This window comes from Medicago sativa, chromosome 1 (genome assembly GCF_051527215.1).
Source record: "Medicago sativa cultivar Bolivia chromosome 1, Bolivia_mono, whole genome shotgun sequence".
Classification (NCBI taxonomy): Eukaryota; Viridiplantae; Streptophyta; class Magnoliopsida; order Fabales; family Fabaceae; genus Medicago; species Medicago sativa.
The window spans coordinates 73,164,795-73,184,461 of NC_140749.1; the positions used below are offsets into that span (position 1 = coordinate 73,164,795).

At 35.1% G+C, this 19,667-nt stretch overlaps 1 protein-coding gene, 1 non-coding gene and 1 pseudogene across 4 annotated transcripts; 2 read left to right on the forward strand and 1 right to left on the reverse strand.

The window, feature by feature from the left end:
- Positions 1-101: 101 nt before the first annotated feature.
- LOC146957200 (sodium/hydrogen exchanger 1-like) lies at positions 102-4,466 on the forward strand. 2 transcript variants are annotated; one of them, XM_085741165.1, is made up of 14 exons: positions 102-576; positions 675-793; positions 882-979; positions 1,109-1,168; positions 1,272-1,318; positions 1,416-1,610; positions 1,878-1,924; positions 2,267-2,333; positions 2,495-2,595; positions 2,822-2,923; positions 3,158-3,296; positions 3,504-3,566; positions 3,649-3,732; positions 3,835-4,466. In XM_085741165.1, the coding sequence occupies exons 1-14, from the start codon at positions 403-405 to the stop codon at positions 4,147-4,149; spliced, it is 1,611 nt and encodes a 536-aa protein (XP_085597291.1). In that variant the 5' UTR covers positions 102-402; the 3' UTR covers positions 4,150-4,466. The 2 variants fall into 2 exon arrangements, with proteins under 2 accessions (XP_085597291.1, XP_085597292.1); XM_085741166.1 differs by having other exon boundaries at positions 296-411.
- Positions 4,467-7,127: 2,661 nt separating this feature from the next.
- Positions 7,128-7,234, reverse strand: LOC146957201 (small nucleolar RNA R71). Its single transcript, XR_015025139.1, has one exon. It is a non-coding gene; the product is annotated as a small nucleolar RNA R71 (small nucleolar RNA).
- Positions 7,235-13,098: 5,864 nt separating this feature from the next.
- On the forward strand, positions 13,099-17,600 carry LOC146957202 (sodium/hydrogen exchanger 1-like; annotated as a pseudogene). Its single transcript, XR_015024984.1, has 14 exons — positions 13,099-13,869; positions 13,978-14,093; positions 14,179-14,259; positions 14,432-14,511; positions 14,601-14,647; positions 14,742-14,936; positions 15,028-15,074; positions 15,378-15,444; positions 15,619-15,719; positions 15,970-16,071; positions 16,232-16,370; positions 16,459-16,521; positions 16,605-16,688; positions 16,876-17,600. The product of XR_015024984.1 is annotated as a sodium/hydrogen exchanger 1-like (transcript).
- The last annotated feature ends 2,067 nt before the right edge of the window (positions 17,601-19,667 follow it).

Consider the following 19,667-nt stretch of genomic DNA (forward strand, 5'->3'; position numbering starts at 1 on the left):
TTTCAACCAAAAACATAAGACTGGTAGTTTGTTGTCACGCTCAACTACCAAAATCCACACCACCACACATCATATATTGAAATTGAAATTCTTAAAGATTTGGCATTTATTTTTTAGTTGATATATGCAAAAAGAGAAATGATTTTTTTACATCAAAATTTTAACGTCGAATACAGCGTCATTTGATTTTTGTGTGTATTTTTTAAATGTAAGTTGAAGGTAAAAAAGTAAAAGCGAGATAGAGATAAACACATACTCTGTATTTTGATGTTCAAATAACACAACTAACATAGAACCAAGTAAACCGACGTCATTAAACACTCAATCCATATAGTAATAATCATCAACAGATTCAACTGAGAAATGAAAGGGCACTCATTGTCAACTTGAGTGAGTGAATGAATGCTTAAGGTAGCTATGTTACCCTCACCACTTGATTCTTCAACTTCATATCTGAGCACAAGCACCATTGTTTCACTTTGTGTATTCTTCGCACTCCTCTGCGCTTGCATCATCGTTGGCCACCTTCTCGAAGAATATCGATGGGCCAGTGAATCCATTATTGCCCTACTTCTTGTACACACTCCATACATTTTTCATCTTCTCTCCACTTAAAATTGTGTAGCTTTCTAATTCTATCTCATGTTTTTCTTGGATTTGTTAAATGAGTGTAGGGTTTGTGCTCTGGAGTGGTGGTATTGTTGGTGACCAAGTTCCGTAATACAGAGATTCTAATATTCAACGAAGACTTGTTCTTTCTTTACTTGCTTCCACCAATCATTTTCAATGCCGGGTAACTGTGATTATTATCATCCTTCTCTATCTTTTCATTTAATTCACATTTTATTTCTTTTGTATAATAATATCCAATTCCATGTCAGTTTCCAAGTCAAGAAGAAACAGTTCTTCAGGAATTTCACTACTATACTTCTGTTTGGAGTCCTTGGGACAGTTATTTCTTTCTGTGTCATATCTGCTGGTAAGATAATTATCTAACCCTCTTGAGTTTCAAATTGTTTCAATATCATTCTGAACCTTATGCCAAAAGCTGATGATAAACAATTGCTAGAATAAATACTAAATACAGTTATTTCTGCAACTTCTTTAGGTGCCTTTTTGCTCTTCAATAGGATTGGCATAACTAACTTGAGCATAAAAGATCACCTAGGTGAGACAGTCTTCATTTAAAAAGCAATTTATGTCGAACTATCTCTTTCAATTTAATCATTGTGTTCCCCTATTCTGATTATTCGTGCACATTACATGTGAAGCCATTGGGGCTATCTTGTCAGCAACTGACTCAGTTTGTACATTACAGGTATATAATATTCTAACCTCAGCTCAGACATAAATTTACATAACAAAATTTATATTTGATCATTTAATAATGCCTTGTTTTTCCTTTTGTGATGAAGGTCCTGAGTCAAGATGAAACACCTTTTCTTTACAGCATTGTATTTGGCGAAGGAGTAGTAAATGACGCCACATCTATCGTTCTTTTCAATTCAGTCCAATCACTTAACTTCGACAGCATCAATGCTATTGCAGCTTTAAAATTGTTGGGGACCTTCGTTTACCTCTTTTGCACTAGTACTGCCCTTGGCATAGTAGTAAGTTCATGTTAGGGCAGCACCTTCAAAAAGTGCTTCTCTTTTGGGTTTTATTATTTTCTCATACTAAATGAAATCTTCATCATTTTGTGTTAACACGCAATCTGAACATTAAATTTTCTCTATTAAAGCATTCAATGGATTGATATTCAGAACCACTATCCAATTAATACATTTACGACCTGCTTGCAAACCAAAATTTGAATTTCTGACTGTTGGGAGTGTTGCTACAGTTCTATACTGACTTGCTATATGATGACTTTTCAGGTTGGTCTCTTAAGTGCTTATATTATTAAAACACTTTACTTTGGAAGGTATGAGTTTCCTTTGCTTGTATAAGTTCATATGAATACACTTGAAACTATGGCAGACTGAATAACATTGAAATCTAAATAATTAATAGGCTGATTAACAAGAAAGATATGAAAAACACGAAAAGAATACCAGCCTCACCTCTTGCATTGAAATCTGTAAAGCAAGAAACTATAAGGACCTATTTGAGAGCTTGGATAAGCTGCAAAGACCTTTTTAATAGAACAAACAGTTGAATAGGTCCTTGCAGTTTATTTGAATTCATAAATAGGTCTTATAGTGTAACAAATACTTAACAAAGTCTGAATGTTGCGCAACCTGACATAGCTCCTTTTCATTTTCAGGCACTCTACAGATCGTGAAGTTGCACTTATGATGTTAATGGCATATCTGTCATATATGATCGCTGAGGTACAAAATCACTTTCTACAGAGACATTTTAATTGATAATTATACTCAATTGTATTTATTTTCTAAAAAGAGGATTAGAGGAAAAAAAATCATACCTGGCAAAGCGCATCATAGATGCAGTGATTCTCAGTTTACTACATACGTTTGTGTGGCTTTTGCAGCTTTTGAATCTCAGTGGAATTTTGACTATTTTCTTCTGTGGCATTGTTATGTCACACTACACATGGCACAACGTTACAGGAAGCTCAAGGATAACAACCAAGTAAGGACATGATCTTTAACTTTTTATCTGATTGATCAATCTATTAAGATGTGAGTGTAATGCCAACCATGAAAATATTTATCAAATTTAGTAAAATCATTTCATTATGCACGTAAGGTTTTCCTCTCTCTCAAAAAAAAAAAAAAAAATTGTACAGAAGCCGGAAACAAAATTAGTTAAACATATAAATTACATCTTAGTTTACACAATACTTTCACAATTTCAGGCACTCATTTGCAACTATCTCATTCATAGCGGAAACCTTTATATTTGTATATGTCGGCATGGAGGCTTTAGACATTGACAAATGGAAAAAAAGCAAGGCCAGGTAGCTGAAAACTTCTCAAGTTCACACTACAGTGTATAGAGAATTAGTTAATTAGATTTTAGCAATCCATAGCATTGGTTTGACAGGATCTTCATCACCAGTGATGCAACTATATATTTAGTTTATAAAGTTCCCATTATTTTCATCAAGTAAACCACAAAATCATAAACTAATTGTTAGTTATTCTATTTTTAGCTACAATCGTTTTCTTAACACATTATTATGTTGGAACAGCATAGGAACTTCAGTTTCTGTCAGCTCAACATTGATTGCATTAGTTTTGATCGGAAGAGCAGCTTTTGTTTTCCCTATTGCAAACATTGCAAATTGCACCAAAACAAGAGAGAGCACCAAAATTGAGTTTCGATCGCAGGTGATTACTGTCTTACTAGTACAGATATTTCACATTGAAGGAGTATCCGACACTTTTGTGATTACATCCAATTACTTCTATCTTCTTAAACTATTGCCAGTGTCGACGTGTCAGTGTTTTGTCCGTGTTCATGCTTCATAGTTCTCTCAATTCTTAACTTTTTCATTTAGCCTCACTTAATTTCTGTTAAACTGTTCCAAATGTCAGTTTATAATATGGTGGGCAGGCCTAATGAGAGGTGCAGTGACCATTGCCTTGTCTTATAATCAGGCAAGCACACACTTTAACTTAATTCATTACTGAAAATTCTGTTTTAAGTTAGGCATTTGATATGGGTTGCTTTGAAATGCAGTTTTCAAGATCTGATATAGCATCAGCTGAAGATTCTGCATTAATGATCACCTCAACTATAATCCTTGTCTTATTCAGTACTGTGGTGGGTTTCATATTTCTATAGATCTGAATAATATAAATGGCAAGGATCACATAAATACTAATTTGGTAGCTTATATTGCATAAAAAATCAAAATGCAAACAGGTATTTGGTTCCATAACAAAGCCTTTGATTGAGGCTGTGAACTTAAGGCATTCAAAACCAGCCATTTCTGATTCCACTGATAATCAAGAGGATCTAAGACTGCTATTACTTGAAAGCAATAGTTCCACCAACCAAAGCAACAATCAGTCAAATCAAAGACGAAGTAACCTGAGTTTGATGATGCGTTATCCTACTACTACGGTTCACTACTTTTGGAGGAAATTCGATGATAAGTTTATGAGACCTGTATTTGGTGGTAGAGGTTTTGTTCCAGTTGTTCCTGGTTCACCACATGTTGAAGAGGATATTTCTTGAAACACAAGCAATTAGTTCCTGTTTTGTTTTCATTTTTGGGTTTAGTTTTAAATATAAAAAATACCACTTGTTTTAAAATAAAATTATTTTCCATGAAGCATTGGAAACCAGGTGGTATATTTGTATCTAAAACTTAAAAAAAATTAAAACCAAACAAAATATTTTATTCAGCATAAATTATATTTTATGATTATTTGAGGAAAATATTGTATTCTCTACTTTCATTATCTTATTAGAACTGTGAGCTACGGTACAGTTTTTCGTACTACACGGTAATCTAAGCCAAAAGTTGTAATAATATGTATTTTCAAATATCACATGCAGGGATGGAATAAGAAATTAAGCTTAGGAGGACCCAAGTTTTAAAAGTATAGTTTAGTAAAGAAAATAAATTTTCAAATGCATAATGTATACAAGAAATTATAAGATATAATTAAAGTTAATATATATCTAAAATTTTAAGAAATTTCATGGATATAAGAAAGATGAGGACTTTGAGGCTTCCTCGAAAATGACGAGACTAAAATGATTTTTGAATAGTGGAGAAAGAAAATATTAAACAAAAAAAAATGCAAACATAGAAGGATGAATTGACAATGAAATTGTGAGCTGTGAATTGTTGGTTAGTGGATGAGAGTACACAAAAATAATCACACACAATAATTCAAAAATTCTGAGCGAAATAACAACGAGGAATGATAACTTGATATTCTAGTTAAAGATTATGGTTCATCTGTAAGTTGCAGACAAAACTTCACTTTCTTTTTTGCTATTAAGGATTCTAGTTAAGAATTAGTGTAATTAAGCCTAAAAATTCAAGTGTTTAAAAGTTCACAAAACAAATATAGAGACCAAAGAGTATAGTAGCATAGTATTAGAAAAATTAAAAAAAGCTTCAGGGGATAGCAGCCTCTTTTGATTCCCCTTGTAGCTCCGTCCCTGATCACATGTATCATATAATAATAGTAAGTGAGCAAAGCCTCTGCGCAACTCGTGGGTCAAAATCTAGCATTGATTGCATGGATGGAGAACAAAATCCATTCTGAGTTGATATTAGATTCTCTCAAGGAGTGGAGGATTTCGAAGAGAGAAATTATACTTTAATCTTTAGACTTGAATATTACAATGGAAATACACCTACAATGGATGGCTCAATTAATACCATGTTTCAGCATAATTAGTTTATTTTATTGCATTATTTAGTTTAGTTTTATTAAAGATTTGATTTTATTTTATTGCAATTTATTTCTTTTTTGAATATTTTACTTCAAATTGATTTTTATTATATTTTAGGAACGAATATATGGTGGAAGGTGTCTTGGAGCAAAAGAAAGAGGACTGGAGCAAATACAGTGCGAAAATACGAAGATACGGGACAAAAATATATTCCCACCAAGTCAGAAGCTTGGCACGGCCCGTGCCAACATGTGGCACAGCCGTGCCACCTCCAGAAGCCACTTTTGCTGCTTTTCTTCAAGCCCAAGTTACCCTGTTGCAGCTTTACTGTTTTGCCCTTTTAGTTGCTTAGTTTCTAAGTCGATTGTAAAGCTATAAATAGAGTAGCTCTCCACCATAAACATTCATCTTTCCTTTGAATATTTTAAGTATTATTTCAATAAAAGTCTTTATTTTATTTACTTTCTTCTTTGCAATTTACTTTACCGTTTTCTCTCTTCTTCCCCCATGTCTACGATGAACATGAGTGAGTAGACTTCTTTGTCTTGGGATTGTTGGATAAGTCTAATGACGTAATACGGATCAAGCCAAGCCTTAAACCCTAATTATATGTTACCTTAATTCCTAATCTAAATTCACCGCTTTAACATGAATTAATTATTATCAAACTGTGGAAGCGAACGCGGAGGGTTTGATAATGGTTAATTCATCATCTCAAATATCAATTTATAAAGCGAACGCGAAGCTTTGATATTCGAACAAGTGAATTTAGACAAGGTTTGCGAAACATGAGAATAGTCTAGCAAACCTTGGGACACATAAAGTTTCGATCTTCAAGGGTCCCAAAGGCAATCACCCATGAGAATAGGTGTGGTTGTTGGAGGGATACACTCACTGACTTCGAGAGAAGTTGTGATATGCTAAAGAGAAACTTGTCCTTAGAAATTAAGATTAACGCATAATTATAAGTTTAAGGCTTGCTTGTGAAAAGATTCGTTATTATGATGAACCAAATGATCCCAAGGCTCTTTATCATTATTGTTATTTACCTTCAGCAAATAAACCTCCTTTTACTAAACTTTCTTCTCCTCTAATCATACTTTAAAGGTTAATTGAATTGAACAACTCCCTAGCGGAACGATACTCTTCTTACTACTATTACTTCGATAGGCCGTGCACTTGCGGTTTGGCCCTATCAAGTTTTTGGCGCCGTTGCCGGGGAGTTAACTAATTTAATTAACTTTTCTTTAGTGATTAGATTTCTCTCTTCTTCTTTTTCCTTTCTTTTTATTTTTATTTTTAACTTTTTATTTTTCTGTTATCGTTAACTTCTTGGGTTTTCAATTTTTTATGCGAAAAACCAGAAATCGAGTGGTAATAATTCCCGAGATCGAAAGGTATTTGCATAAACGAAATAGAGACGCACGAAATAACACCGCCATGGCTAATCGCACTCTCAAAGAGTATGCAACGCCATCTACGGCTGAGCCACAAACTGTTATTGTGTACCCAACGGTTGAGGATGACAACTTTGAAATAAAGCCTGCCCTACTTAACTTGGTGCAGCAAAACCAATTATTGGGATCCCCCACCGAGGATCCCAATCTTCACATATCTGTTTTTCTACGAATTAGTGGAACCATGAAGGAGAACCAAGAGGCCGTAAGACTTCATCTCTTTCCCTTTTCCTTAAGGGATAGAGCTAGCGCTTGGTTCCATTCCCTCGAAGTCGGTTCCATTACTTCATGGGATCAGATGAGGCAAGCATTCCTTGCCCGGTTTTTCCCCCATCCAAAACTGCTAAACTTAGGGACCAAATTACACGGTTCAATCAAAAAGATGGGGAATCTCTCTATGAGGCGTGGGAGCGTTTCAAAGAAATGCTAAGACTTTGTCCCCACCATGGCCTAGAGAAGTGGCTTATAGTCCACACTTTTTATAATGGCTTGTCTTATACTACTAAGATGTCTGTTGATGCAGCTGCAGGTGGAGCTCTTATGAACAAGAACTATACGGAGGCATATGCCTTGATTGAAGACATGGCTCAAAATCATTACAAATGGACCGGCGAGAGAGCCATCACTAGTTCTTCATCCTCCAAAAAGGAGGCAGGTATGTACGAAGTCTCTAAATATGATCACCTTGCTTCTAAAATTGATACACTAACTGAAAAACTTGAAAAACTCAATGTTAGTGCTATCAATTCTGCTTCTACTCCTTCTTGTGAAATTTGTGGTATAACTAGTCATGCTGGTGTTGATTGCCAACTAGGTAGTGCTATTAACGGTGTTGAGCAAATGAACTATGCTCAATACAACCAAGGGATGAGACAAAATCAAAATTTTTATAAAAACCAAAACCCCTACGGACAAGTAGCACCACCCGGTTATGCAAACAACCAGAGATTCACTCAGAAATCTAATTTGAAAATTTTGTTGGAAAATTCTATTGCCAACCAAAACAAACAACTTCAAGAACTCAAAAACCAAACTGGATTTCTGAATGATTCTCTTTCCAAGCTCAATACCAAAGTCGATTCTATTGCTACTCACTCTAAAATGCTTGAAACTCAAATCGCCCAAATAGCCCAACAAGTGGCTACCTCTTCCCAAACACCGGGAGTCTTTCCTGGTCAAACCGAAGCCAATCCCAAAGCCCAAGTTAATGTTATATCTTTTGGGGTAGTAAGTTAGGCGAAACTTTTGCTAAGGTTAAAAACATTGGGAAAGAAAGTGTCAAGCCTTTAGGTGATAAAATTGTGATAGAAGAAGTAAAACCGCTTGAAGAAAACAAAACTCCATCCCCACTAAACCTTGCTAAGCTTAAATTAGAGGGTAAGTTTGAAAAATTTGTCAACATACTTAGGAAGATTTGCATTAAACTTCCTTTTGCAGAAGCTTTGTCTAGGATGCCTCTGTATGCCAAGTTTTTAAAGGAAATTTTTTCAAAGAAAAGGCCTATAGAGCATAGTGAGACAATAGCTTTGGCTAAGGACATTAGTGCAATCATTCAAGAGGCACCCCCTAAGCTTAGAGATCCAGGTAGCTTTGCCATACCATGTGAAATTGGGAATGAAACCATAAACAAAGCCTTATGTGACTTAGGAGCTAGTGTTAGTTTGATGTCTTTGTCTCTTCTTAAAAGGATAGGGATAGGAGAGTTGAAACCTACCGAAATAGAATTGAAGTTAGCTGATCGTTCTGCCATGAAACTAGTAGGATTTGTTGAGGACATACCTGTTAAGATAGAAGGGATATACATCCGAACTGATTTTGTAGTCGTTGACATTGAAGAGGACGAAGACGTCCCTATTATCCTAGGTAGACCTTTCCTCGCTACTGCGGGAGCTCTTATAGATGTCAAGAACGGTAGGATAGTCTTTCAAGTGAGTGATAAGATGGTAGGATTTGAGTTGGAAAACGATATGAAAGGTCCCGCTCTTTACACTTGTTGCATGCTTAACGATCATGATGTGAATGAACGTTTTATAACGTCATCTACACAATATGATATCTTTGATCCATTCTAAGGACTCTTTCTAACCGTCAAGCTAATGACACTAAAAGAGCGCTTCGTGGGAGGCAACCCACGCATTTAATTGCTTTATTTTGTTTGTTTTCCGTTGTTTTAAGTGTTTTGTAGGTAATTGTCCAGCATGATTCAAGAAAAACTGAAGGAAAAAAAAATTTGAAGTCCCTGGACCAGAAGGTTGGCACGGCCCGTGCTGAGGATGGCACGGCCGTTCCAGAGTTTGTGAACAAAAAGGGTGGCCAAGTCCAGTAAGTTGGCACGGCCTGTTCCAATAGGTGGCACGGCCGTGCCCGACCTCTAACACACCATATACTCAATTTTTCCTTCTCTTCTTCCTCATTCACAAACCACAACCCTCTTTCATCTTTCAAACTCCTTTCTAAACCTCCATAACTACACATCTTCAAACCTTCATATCTTACTCAAAACTCCACCAATTCACACAATTCTTTCACCAAATCAATTCCAAACTTCATTCCAAACACAAACCACCAATCAAAAACAACTTTCATCCATAATTCACCAAACCCTTATCTCCATAAACCCTAACCCAAAAACCATAAAATCTTAACCAATCTCTACATCTAAACCCATAAGCCTTCCTAAAACATCAACCCCAACCCTAAACCAACTTTTTCCACACAAACTCTTCCCAACCCTAACCTTTACCCAAAACTCAAGGTCAACCCAAGGTCAAGGTTCAATGGCTTCAAGGAGAAGTGGCAAGGAGCCAGCAAGCTCTTCCGGAGGACCTCCACAAAAGAAAAGAGCACCGGCTAAGAATCATGACATCACCTTCAAGGATAGCAACCAAAAAGAAAGGTATAAAGTTCTTATCACTAAACCTTTGCATCCTTGTAGGTACTCTGATTCTCATACTTGAATGTCTTAGAGATTAGGGACAATGCTTTTGAATTGCTGCACAGATTAGGATGGGGTGAGATGCTTAGACCTATGAGGGGATATGAGAATTTTACTTATGAGTTTTTAAGTTCTATTCAATTCAAGAAAGATAAGTTGAATTTCGATGACCCCGATCATAGAGTCTCCTTCCGGCTTTTGAATATTGATTACGAGATGTCCCTTGAAAACTTTTGCAATGAAATGGGCTTCGCAAATGCGGGGTTCATACATGACTCTTGGAATCAAGCTCTAAATCCGGAAGACTATGACCCTGCTAGCTTTTGGAAACGCATCACCGACTTAAATCAATATGTTTCACGTTCCAATAAGGCTAGTAACATTCACAACCCAGTCCTTAGGTACCTTCAAAGGGTAATGGCTTGTACCATTTGGGGTAGGAAGGAAGTAGGAACATGTAGGACGGATGAACTCTTTATGCTTTGGGCTATGCTTCATAATAATCCTGTGAATACTTGTTTTTACATGCTTGACTACCTTGCCTCAATAGGAACTAAGCCTAATCTTGTGGCTGACATAGTGGTCAGGGGGGTTATCACATTCATTGCTAGGAATTTTGGAGTAAGTGAGGAGGAGGGGATAAATCAATTGAGGGCAACAATAGGCTTAACATAGAGACACTAATCTCTATGAAATTCATTACACATCGTCCACCCATGCAATATGCCCTTAAACTCAATGTACCTCTTCTATTTTTGCTTCCTAACCCATCTCGGACTAACACCGAGGTGGAGGAAAATTTGTTGTATGTTGATAATGAACAGGTACATGAGCACCATGATGAAGGAGAAGGTGCAAACTTGCACCATGAGGGAGAGCACCATGACCATGAAGCCGGAGAGCTAAATGACGATCACAGATGGGCATGGATGCGAACCGAGGTCGAGAGGATAAGCACCGAGCAACAAAGGCAAGGTGTAGAACTTTTAGGGCTAAGAAATGAAGTCCAAAGGGGTAACCGTTTGTCGGAAGAAAATAATCAAATGCTCCGAAGGATGATGCACCAATTCAATCTCCAAGGTCCTCCCTATGGACCTCAATGAGAAAATGTGAGTTTTCCTCTTCCTCTCTTCCCTTCTCTCTTCTCTCTTTCTCCTACTCTCTCTATCTATCTCTTCTACTCCTTCTTCTTCTACTTCTCCTTCTTCTTCTCTTTTAATTTCTTTTTCTTCTGAATCATTGAGGACAATGCTTCCCCAGAGTGAGTGTGTGTGTGTGTGTGTGGGGGGGGGGGGGGGGGGGGGGGGGCTAATAAAGTGTCTAGAGTCGCAGTGTTTCCAAACTCCCTTGAACTTTATTCTTTTGTTTTGTTTTTATAGCGAAAGGCATGACTAGTAGCTTGTTTTTAATGTAAAATATGGCATAATTTTTTTTTGTTTTGTCTCTTCTTTAAAGGTTGTTTCTTGTACATGAAAGTAGTTTCTTGTGTTTCTTTTGTTCTTGCTATACCCATATCTTGTTTTATTGTGAAAAATTCTCCAATGAGAAAAGCACCCGGTTGCAATCTTTGAGCAAGTGTATGAATAGGTATTTTAAGGAGCACGTTCTATCTTTAGTGTTAACTTAGACCCTTTAAAGTCTTTAGAGTAAAAGTAGTATAAGTTTGTGTGGGAAATTAATCAATTGTGCTTTATTGTTTTATTCTTAAATTGTTAAAGTTAAATGGGGCGGGAGAATGGCACCAACATGTGGGGGAAAGGACAATCCCTAACTTCCTAGTTGTGGTGGTGACTCCCTAATTGAACTTAAGTTCCAAATCCCTCGAATGAGGAAAATAAATTCATCAATGCTAGGGGGAAAGGACACCCTCTCCAAAAAGACTTCCTATGCGGAGATGATAAAATTTTGCAGCACTACTTAGGGTGATTTTGAATCTAGGAGGAAAGGACAATTACATCCAAAAAGACTTCCTATGAGGATAGATAACCCCTAAGCATCTGCAGCCCCTTTGTGCTTAATTGTTAATTTAATTTAATTTTAACTTAAATTCCCATCACTCTTATATGAAATGAAGAAGGGACTTTTCTCGGTTACTTTAGCATTAAGGATAGAACCTGTTCCTCATAATATCTGTCTTATACAGGAGCAAGAAAAAGGTTGGACTGCACACACACACTCACTTGAGACTTGATGTTGGGTTGAATAGGTTCACGAGGAATGTTTGAAATTTTGATTAGTGTACTTGAAGCAAAACCTTTCTTTTGAGACATGTGTTCTTAATAGTATTGCCATGATTAATCTTTTGTTGTTGCTATGTCTATTGCCTTTTGCTTGAGGACAAACAAAGATTCAAGTGTGGGGGAGTTTGATGAGTCATTAATTAGTTTATTTTATTGCATTATTTAGTTTAGTTTTATTAAAGATTTGATTTTATTTTATTGCAATTTATTTCCTTTTTGAATATTTTACTTCAAATTGCTTTTTATTATATTTTAGGAACGTATATATGGTGGAAGGTGTCTTGGAGCAAAAGAAAGAGGACTGGAGCAAATACAGTGCGAAAATACGAAGATAGGGGACAAAAATATAATCCCACCAAGTCAGAAGCTTGGCGCGGCCCGTGCCAACATGTGGCACGGCCGTGCCACCTCCAGAAGCCACTTTTGCTGCTTTTCTTCAAGCCCAAGTTACCCTGTTGCAGCTTTACTGTTTTGCCCTTTTAGTTGCTTAGTTTCTAAGTCGATTGTAAAGCTATAAATAGAGTAGCTCTCCACCATAAACATTCACCTTTCCTTTGAATATTTTAAGTATTATTTCAATAAAAGTCTTTATTTTACTTACTTTCTTCTTTGCAATTTACTTTACCGTTTTCTCTCTTCTTCCCCCCATGTCTACGATGAACATGAGTGAGTAGACTTTTTTGTCTTGGGATTGTTGGATAAGTCTAATGACGTAATCCGGATCAAGCCAAGCCTTAAACCCTAATTATATGTTACCTTAATTCCTAATCTAAATTCACCGCTTTAACATGAATTAATTATTATCAAACTGTGGAAGCGAACGCGGAGGGTTTGATAATGGTTAATTCATCATCTCAAATATCAATTCATAAAGCGAACGCGGAGCTTTGATATTCGAACAAGTTAATTTAGACAAGGTTTGCGAAACATGAGAATAGTCTAACAAACCTTGGGACACATAAAGTTTCGAGCTTCAAGGGTCCCAAAGGCAATCACCCCTGAGAATAGGTGTGGTTGTTGGAGGGATACACTCACTGACTTCGAGAGAAGCTGTGATATGCTAAAGAGAAACTTGTCCTTAGAAATTAAGATTAATGCATAATTATAAGTTTAAGGCTTGCTTGTGAAAAGATTCGTTATTATGATGAACCAATAATCCCAAGGCTCTTTATCATTATTGTTATTTACCTTTAGCAAATAAACCCCCTTTTACTAAACTTTCTTCTCCTCTAATCATTCTTTAAAGGTTAATTGAATTGAACAACTCCCTAGCGGAACGATACTCTTCTTACTACTATTACTTCGATAGGCCGTGCACTTGCGGTTTGGCCCTATCACAACACAGCTTCCGGGGGTTAGATACAGTACTACGAAAAAGAGATACAAATACCAAGTTAGTTTACACCATCAGAAGGTTACTCTTAAGGTTTCAATACAAAAAACAATGACTAGTAGTTGGTTGTTAAGCTCATCAATATGTTTCAATGTCTGCTATATAAAAAACACAACAATACATGTTTCCGTGACATATCATTTGTACTTGAATCATAAACATGCCTGATAAAGTAGTTATTTTAGTTGATATAAAAAAACCAGCCAAACCAAAGTTGTAATAACGCCCGACATATTTGTCATTCAAAAACCACACTTTTCCTTTTTATTTAATAACTATTGAGAATCAAAAGGAACCATTTTGTACTCTCATTCAGTTAGTCATTCTCAACTTGAGTGAGGCAAGATGGTTGTGTTACCCTCACCACTTCATTTTTCAACTTCATTTCTGAGCAGTGCAACCGCAAGCACCATTGTTGTGCTCTGTGTATTCTTCGCACTCCTCTGCGCTTGCATCATCATTGGCCATCTTCTGGAAGATAGTCGTTGGGCCAATGAGTCTATCACTGCTCTCTTTCTGGTATTAACTAAGACTTAACTCATTCTTCTTATGCTATTCACTTACAGTTATGTGTCTTTCTATCTCAAATTGTTTCATATTTTTCTTGGCTTGGTTAAACGAATGTAGGGTTTGTGTTCTGGTCTTGTGGTGCTATTGGTGACCAATTTCCGAAGTCACGATATTCTAGTGTTCAATGAAGACCTGTTCTTCATTTACTTGCTTCCACCAATCATCTTCAATGCCGGGTAAGTATGTTAATCATTTTTTCTATATCTTAATTCACTTCATATTTTTTCTCCTTTGTATAATCATTTCAAAATTCCATGTCGGTTTCCAAGTCAGGAAGAAACGGTTCTTCAGGAATTTCAATCATATTCTTCTGTTTGGAGTTCTTGGGACAGTTATTTCATTCTCTCATATCTCTTGGTAATATCATTGTCTAGCAACCCTTTTGAGTTTCAAATTGTTTTAATATCATTCTGAATCTCATGACCAATGCCGATTATAAACTGTTTCTTTCACGCTGTCAATTACTCAATCTTTATGAATGAACGCAATAAATACTCAATATCGTTTCCTATTTCTGCAACTTCACTCTAGGCGCCTTCCTGCTCATTAATAGGATTGGCGAAGTTAACCTGGACATACAAGATATCCTAGGTAAAACAGTTTTTTTGTTAAAGCTCTCTCTATCAATATAATAATCACTTTGTCAATAGTCTAATTGTTTGTGCACCATACATGTGAAGCTATTGGTGCCATATTGTCAGCAACTGACTCAGTTTGTACATTGCAGGTGTATTCTAACCTTGGCTCAAACAAAAATAAATTTGTAATTCAAAATTTATATATTGATTATTTAATGCATTCTTTTTCCTTTTGTGGTGAAGGTTCTGAGTCAAGAAGAAACACCTTTGCTTTACAGCATTGTCTTTGGCGAGGGAGTAGTAAATGACGCTATGTCTATTGTTATTTTCAATTCAGTCCAATCACTTAACTTCAGCAGCATCAATGCTGTTAATGCCTTGGAATTGTTGGGGACCTTCCTTTACCTCTTTTGTACTAGTACTGTCCTTGGCATAGCAGTAAGTGTTTGGATAAACAACTTAATTAAGTGCTTATAGCATAAACGCTTATCACAGTTCTACTCTGACTTGCTATATGACGACTTTTCAGGTTGGCCTTTTAAGTGCTTATCTTATTAAAACATTTTACTTTGGAAGGTATGAGTTTCCTTTGATGGTATAAGTTCTTATGAATGTACCTTAAAACCTTTTCTGATAGAATACACAGTTTTATAGGTCCCTGTAGTTTATTTGAATTCTTCAATAGGTCCCTATAGTTTAGCAAAGTCTCAAATTCTCAATGTTGTCGGTGAATGAAGACTTATTATTTGAATAAAATTAAAAGTCTATTGAATCTGTTACAAACTTGTAAATTACAAGATTCTATTTGAAAATATGTGAAACTGCAGGGATCTCTAATCTTTCTCTTATTGTTGTTCAACCTGACATAGTAATTTGCAGGCACTCTACTGATCGTGAAATTGCACTTATGATGTTGATGGCATATTTTTCATATTTGATCGCTGAGGTATAAAACGTCATCTACAAATGCATTTTAGTTAATTTTATGTCGATGGATATAAATAAGACAAAAAGACAAAAACAATGAAATGAGTTGATTTCAAAATAGATTTTCTGGTATAAGAGGGTTACAGGGATAGTTCCCTCCACAATGGCATCAACATTTGTGTGAATTTTGCAGCTTTTGAAACTCAGTGGTATTTTGACTATTTTCTTCTGTGGCATTGTTATGTCACATTACACATGGCACAATGTTACAGGAAACTCGAGGACAACAACAAAGTAAGGACACTGTCATTAGCTTTATTTTTTTCGATAAATCTTTAACTTTATTATCTGGAAAAAATTGGCGTACAATGTTGATCAATCTCTTAAGATGGTAATGCAATACCAACTACAATCTTTTTTTAAGCTTCCTTCTTTGAATCTTTTCTAAACAAATAAATTTTTACAGAAATACGAAAAAGTTGATTAAACAAAACAAAAGAAACTACATAGAATCTTAATTTGCAAATTATTTTCGCAATTTCAGGTACTCCTTTGCAACCATGTCATTCATTTCTGAAACCTTCATTTTTCTATATGTTGGCATGGATGCTTTAGACATTGACAATTGGAAAGCAAGCAAAGCCAGGTATCTGAAAACTTACCTAATAACCAGTCCGCCATTGCCTCATACAGGATATTTGTCACGGCTGATGCAACCATGTTCAGTTCATAAAGCACCATCAAACAAAGAAGAAAACCAACGGTTTACTATTCTATTTTTGTAACACGTTATCATGTTGATGCAGCATAGGAACTTCAATTGCGGTCAGCTCAACGTTTATTGCATTAGTTTTGATTGGAAGAGCAGCTTTTGTGTTCCCTATTGCAAACATTTCAAATTACTTCGTGACAAGAGAGAGTGCAAAAATTGAGTTTCAATCTCAGGTGATAACTACGGGATTCTGATTCCCTTAAGCCTTAAAATTTTAAGTTGTTCTCGCTGAAATTCCTGCTAAACTGTTCAAAATGTCAGTTCATAATATGGTGGGCAGGACTAATGAGAGGTGCAGTGACTATTGCATTGTCTTGCAACCAGGCAAGTACATGCTATAACTTCATTCTTTTTCTGAAAGTTTTGTTGTAAGTTAGAAACTTGATCTGTTCTTCTCTCAAATGCAGTTTTCACATTCCGAGACAACATCAGAAGAAGACTCTGCATTAATGATCACTTCAACAATAACCCTCGTCTTATTTAGTACTTTGGTAGGTTTCATATGCCTATAAATGATACATAAGGATTTAATTGATATGCATTGACAGTGTACTATACACCGTCAATCAATCAACAGAAATATTTAACTTGAATCATATCTCCCTTAAAAGTTGATTTTTAATAAGAATTTCAAGTGGATCAAATAAATACTAATATGGTAGCTTCCATTGCAAACAGGTATTTGGTTCCATAACAAAACCTCTAATTGAGGCCGTGCTGCTAAAGCATTCAAAACAAACAACTTCTGATTCCGCTGATTATCATGAGGAGCTGGGATTATTATTTCTTGAAAGTAATGATTCCCTTGAACAAAGTAACAATCAACCATTCCTGAGGTGGTTGATGATTTATCCTGCTACTACACTACTTTTGGAGACAATTTGATGATAACCTTATGAGACCCAATGACCCATATTTGGTGGTAGGGGTTTTGCTCCAGTTGTCCCCGGTACACCACTCAATGAAGAGGAGATTTCTTGAAACACAAACAACATCCTCCAAGTGTTCGTTTTCATTTTCTGTTTGTAGTTTTAAATATTTTCCAGTATGTTTTTTCAAAGTTCTCTACAGAAAATAAATTGAAAACAAGTTGGTATTTTTGTAAACTCAATAAAAATTGAAAACGAAAATCAAACAAGTCCTTAGCTTCTCCTCATTTTATCCAGCATAAACTTTTAGTATTAACTTCTAAAGAACATATATCTGAGGAAAATGTTGCACCTCCACTTTTATTTCCATTAGAAAAAGTATCTTTCTAGTTGTCCCTTATAATGCCTTATGTAACATTGTAATTCTTGCAAATCTCTGTGACCAAGAGATTTTGGCTATATTTGGATAAAGCATGTTCAAAGAATACTATTTTTTTCCTGTAGTTGTAATGAAGGGAAAGTTTAAAAATGAAATTTGAAGTCTTTTATGTTTTTCAATTTGTCTTATACACCTTGGCATGCATACTAATATCTTCAACTAATACCTCAAGGTTATTCACCAATATAAATAAATAACACTTAAGCTAATTTGCATCTTTATTGTTGATAGAGTCAAATAACATTAATCATACCTTAAAACACTAAAGAATTAATGGAGGAATTACATGCAATAATTGTAGTGGATTGAATTGATTCTTCTTTGCCATTTCCATCAAATATCACATTTTCCTTGTCTATCTATAATTTTTCTCTTCCAAGCAATAATGCAAGTAAAGAGTGGGAGGTGGAGGTGACTCAGCAAAGTTCAAAATGGGAAAACATTGGGGGGAAAGAAACCAATGAGATGGGACAGAGCAAATGAAATAGGAAAGGAAAGGAGGTAGGTCATGTACTGGTACTACAAGTACAAAGAGTGAGAGCAACTGAACATGTTAAAAAAACTCTTCAAGTACACCTCCTTAGTTACTAAACTAAACATCACATCACATTGCTACCTCACTGATTGAGCAAGGACATAAGAAATTGAAATCAACAAATCTAGTCTTTATATTCAACAAAGCATTTCTAATTCCAACCACATTTTATAAATCCCCATAAATCCATTGTATCATCAACTTTTATATTTGTTAAAATATCATTTTAAAACAAAAAACAACATTTCAGGTTATAAGAATCAGATTAAGGTTTCTATATTTTATCTTAAAAATTAATTTTGGTAAATAAAATTTAATTAGTTATTATAATTGTAAATGATAGAAAATCATTTTTCTTTCAAAACAAAATCGATTTAATTATTAATTTAAAGACATAATATTACTATATGTATCGAATTTTCAAGCATACCGTATAAAGCATCCTTATTTTTATCTCTATTTTTTTTTAGGTACAATGTTTCGTTTTTTTTTTTTTAACTCATTGTTATCTCTGCATTTCTCTGCATTTCTATATTAATTAATGGGTTTGTCTAACATGATTCCTTTTATTTTATATTTTTGGTTTCTTTATTTTATTACTATTTATTATTATTTTGTTGGGATGTAGGAATTGATCTTGTCCAAATAAGACTCGTTTATATCTTTCTAATTAATACTATAATATTTATAAACAATGAAATGACACTTTTTCTTATAAAATGATCTTTATTGGATAAATGAATCCTAATACATGAGCCTAACAATACATTTTTTATATGACTAAAATTTGTGAAATGATATATACGCCATCATATTTTATGAAAACTTTTAGAGCAAACTTTTGTTAACTACTATTTTGTTATAAAGAGGGAGAGAAACAATAAAAATGCAACATATCTATAAAAAATAATTGTTATAAAATTTATCACAAAATTGTTATACAAACACCATTTTACTTCCACCCCCCTCCTTACAGAAAAAAAAAACCTTAAAATTTACGTAAATCTCTTGAATATTTGTTGAATATTGGCTTGAAATTGTGATATGAAGAAACATAACAATCGTGACATGATTTGCTAGGCGTGTCACGATTTTCCAATGTTGGGAGCATATTTTTTTGAGTGTCCAATCGTGACACGATTTTTTGGCATGTTTGGCACATTTTCAGGATAAGGTTGGTCATACCCGTGTCACGATTTGGTCAATCGTGACATGTGTTTCTTTGCAGATTTTGAAGGAGAGCTTCAAGTGAGAGAAACTTGGATTACAAAGGATGTAACTTTAGGGTTGAGTGTTCTGGGTTGGGAAACATTGTAAACACTTTGGGCAGTGAGATTTCACCACTGAAAGGATAAAAAAGTTTTCTTTTGTGTTTTCTTGTAGGATTCATTGTGAGTGTGGGTGACATGAAAAATGGATAGAAATTAGGTTTTGCTCTTTTGTAAGCTTATAAACTAATTTCTTGTAACTCATTTGTATCATTTTCATCTTAGTGGATTGGAGGGCTCCTCTCTCCCCAGAGTAGGTCATATTAGACTGAACTGGGTTACCATTTTGGTGCGTTTGTTTTCTTTCTTGCTTTCTTATCTTTGTTGCTTTGATTATGCTTGTGGTGTTACTCTATACT

Excerpts from the sequence above, each read along its gene's own strand:
- LOC146957200 (XM_085741165.1), top strand. The coding sequence starts at position 403 with ATGCTTAAGGTAGCTATGTTACCCTCACCACTTGATTCTTCAACTTCA. Across the intron at positions 3,297-3,503 it reads AAATTGAGTTTCGATCGCAG|TTTATAATATGGTGGGCAGG; the intron begins GTGATTACTGTC and ends TCCAAATGTCAG. Across the intron at positions 3,733-3,834 it reads TTGTCTTATTCAGTACTGTG|GTATTTGGTTCCATAACAAA; the intron begins GTGGGTTTCATA and ends AAATGCAAACAG.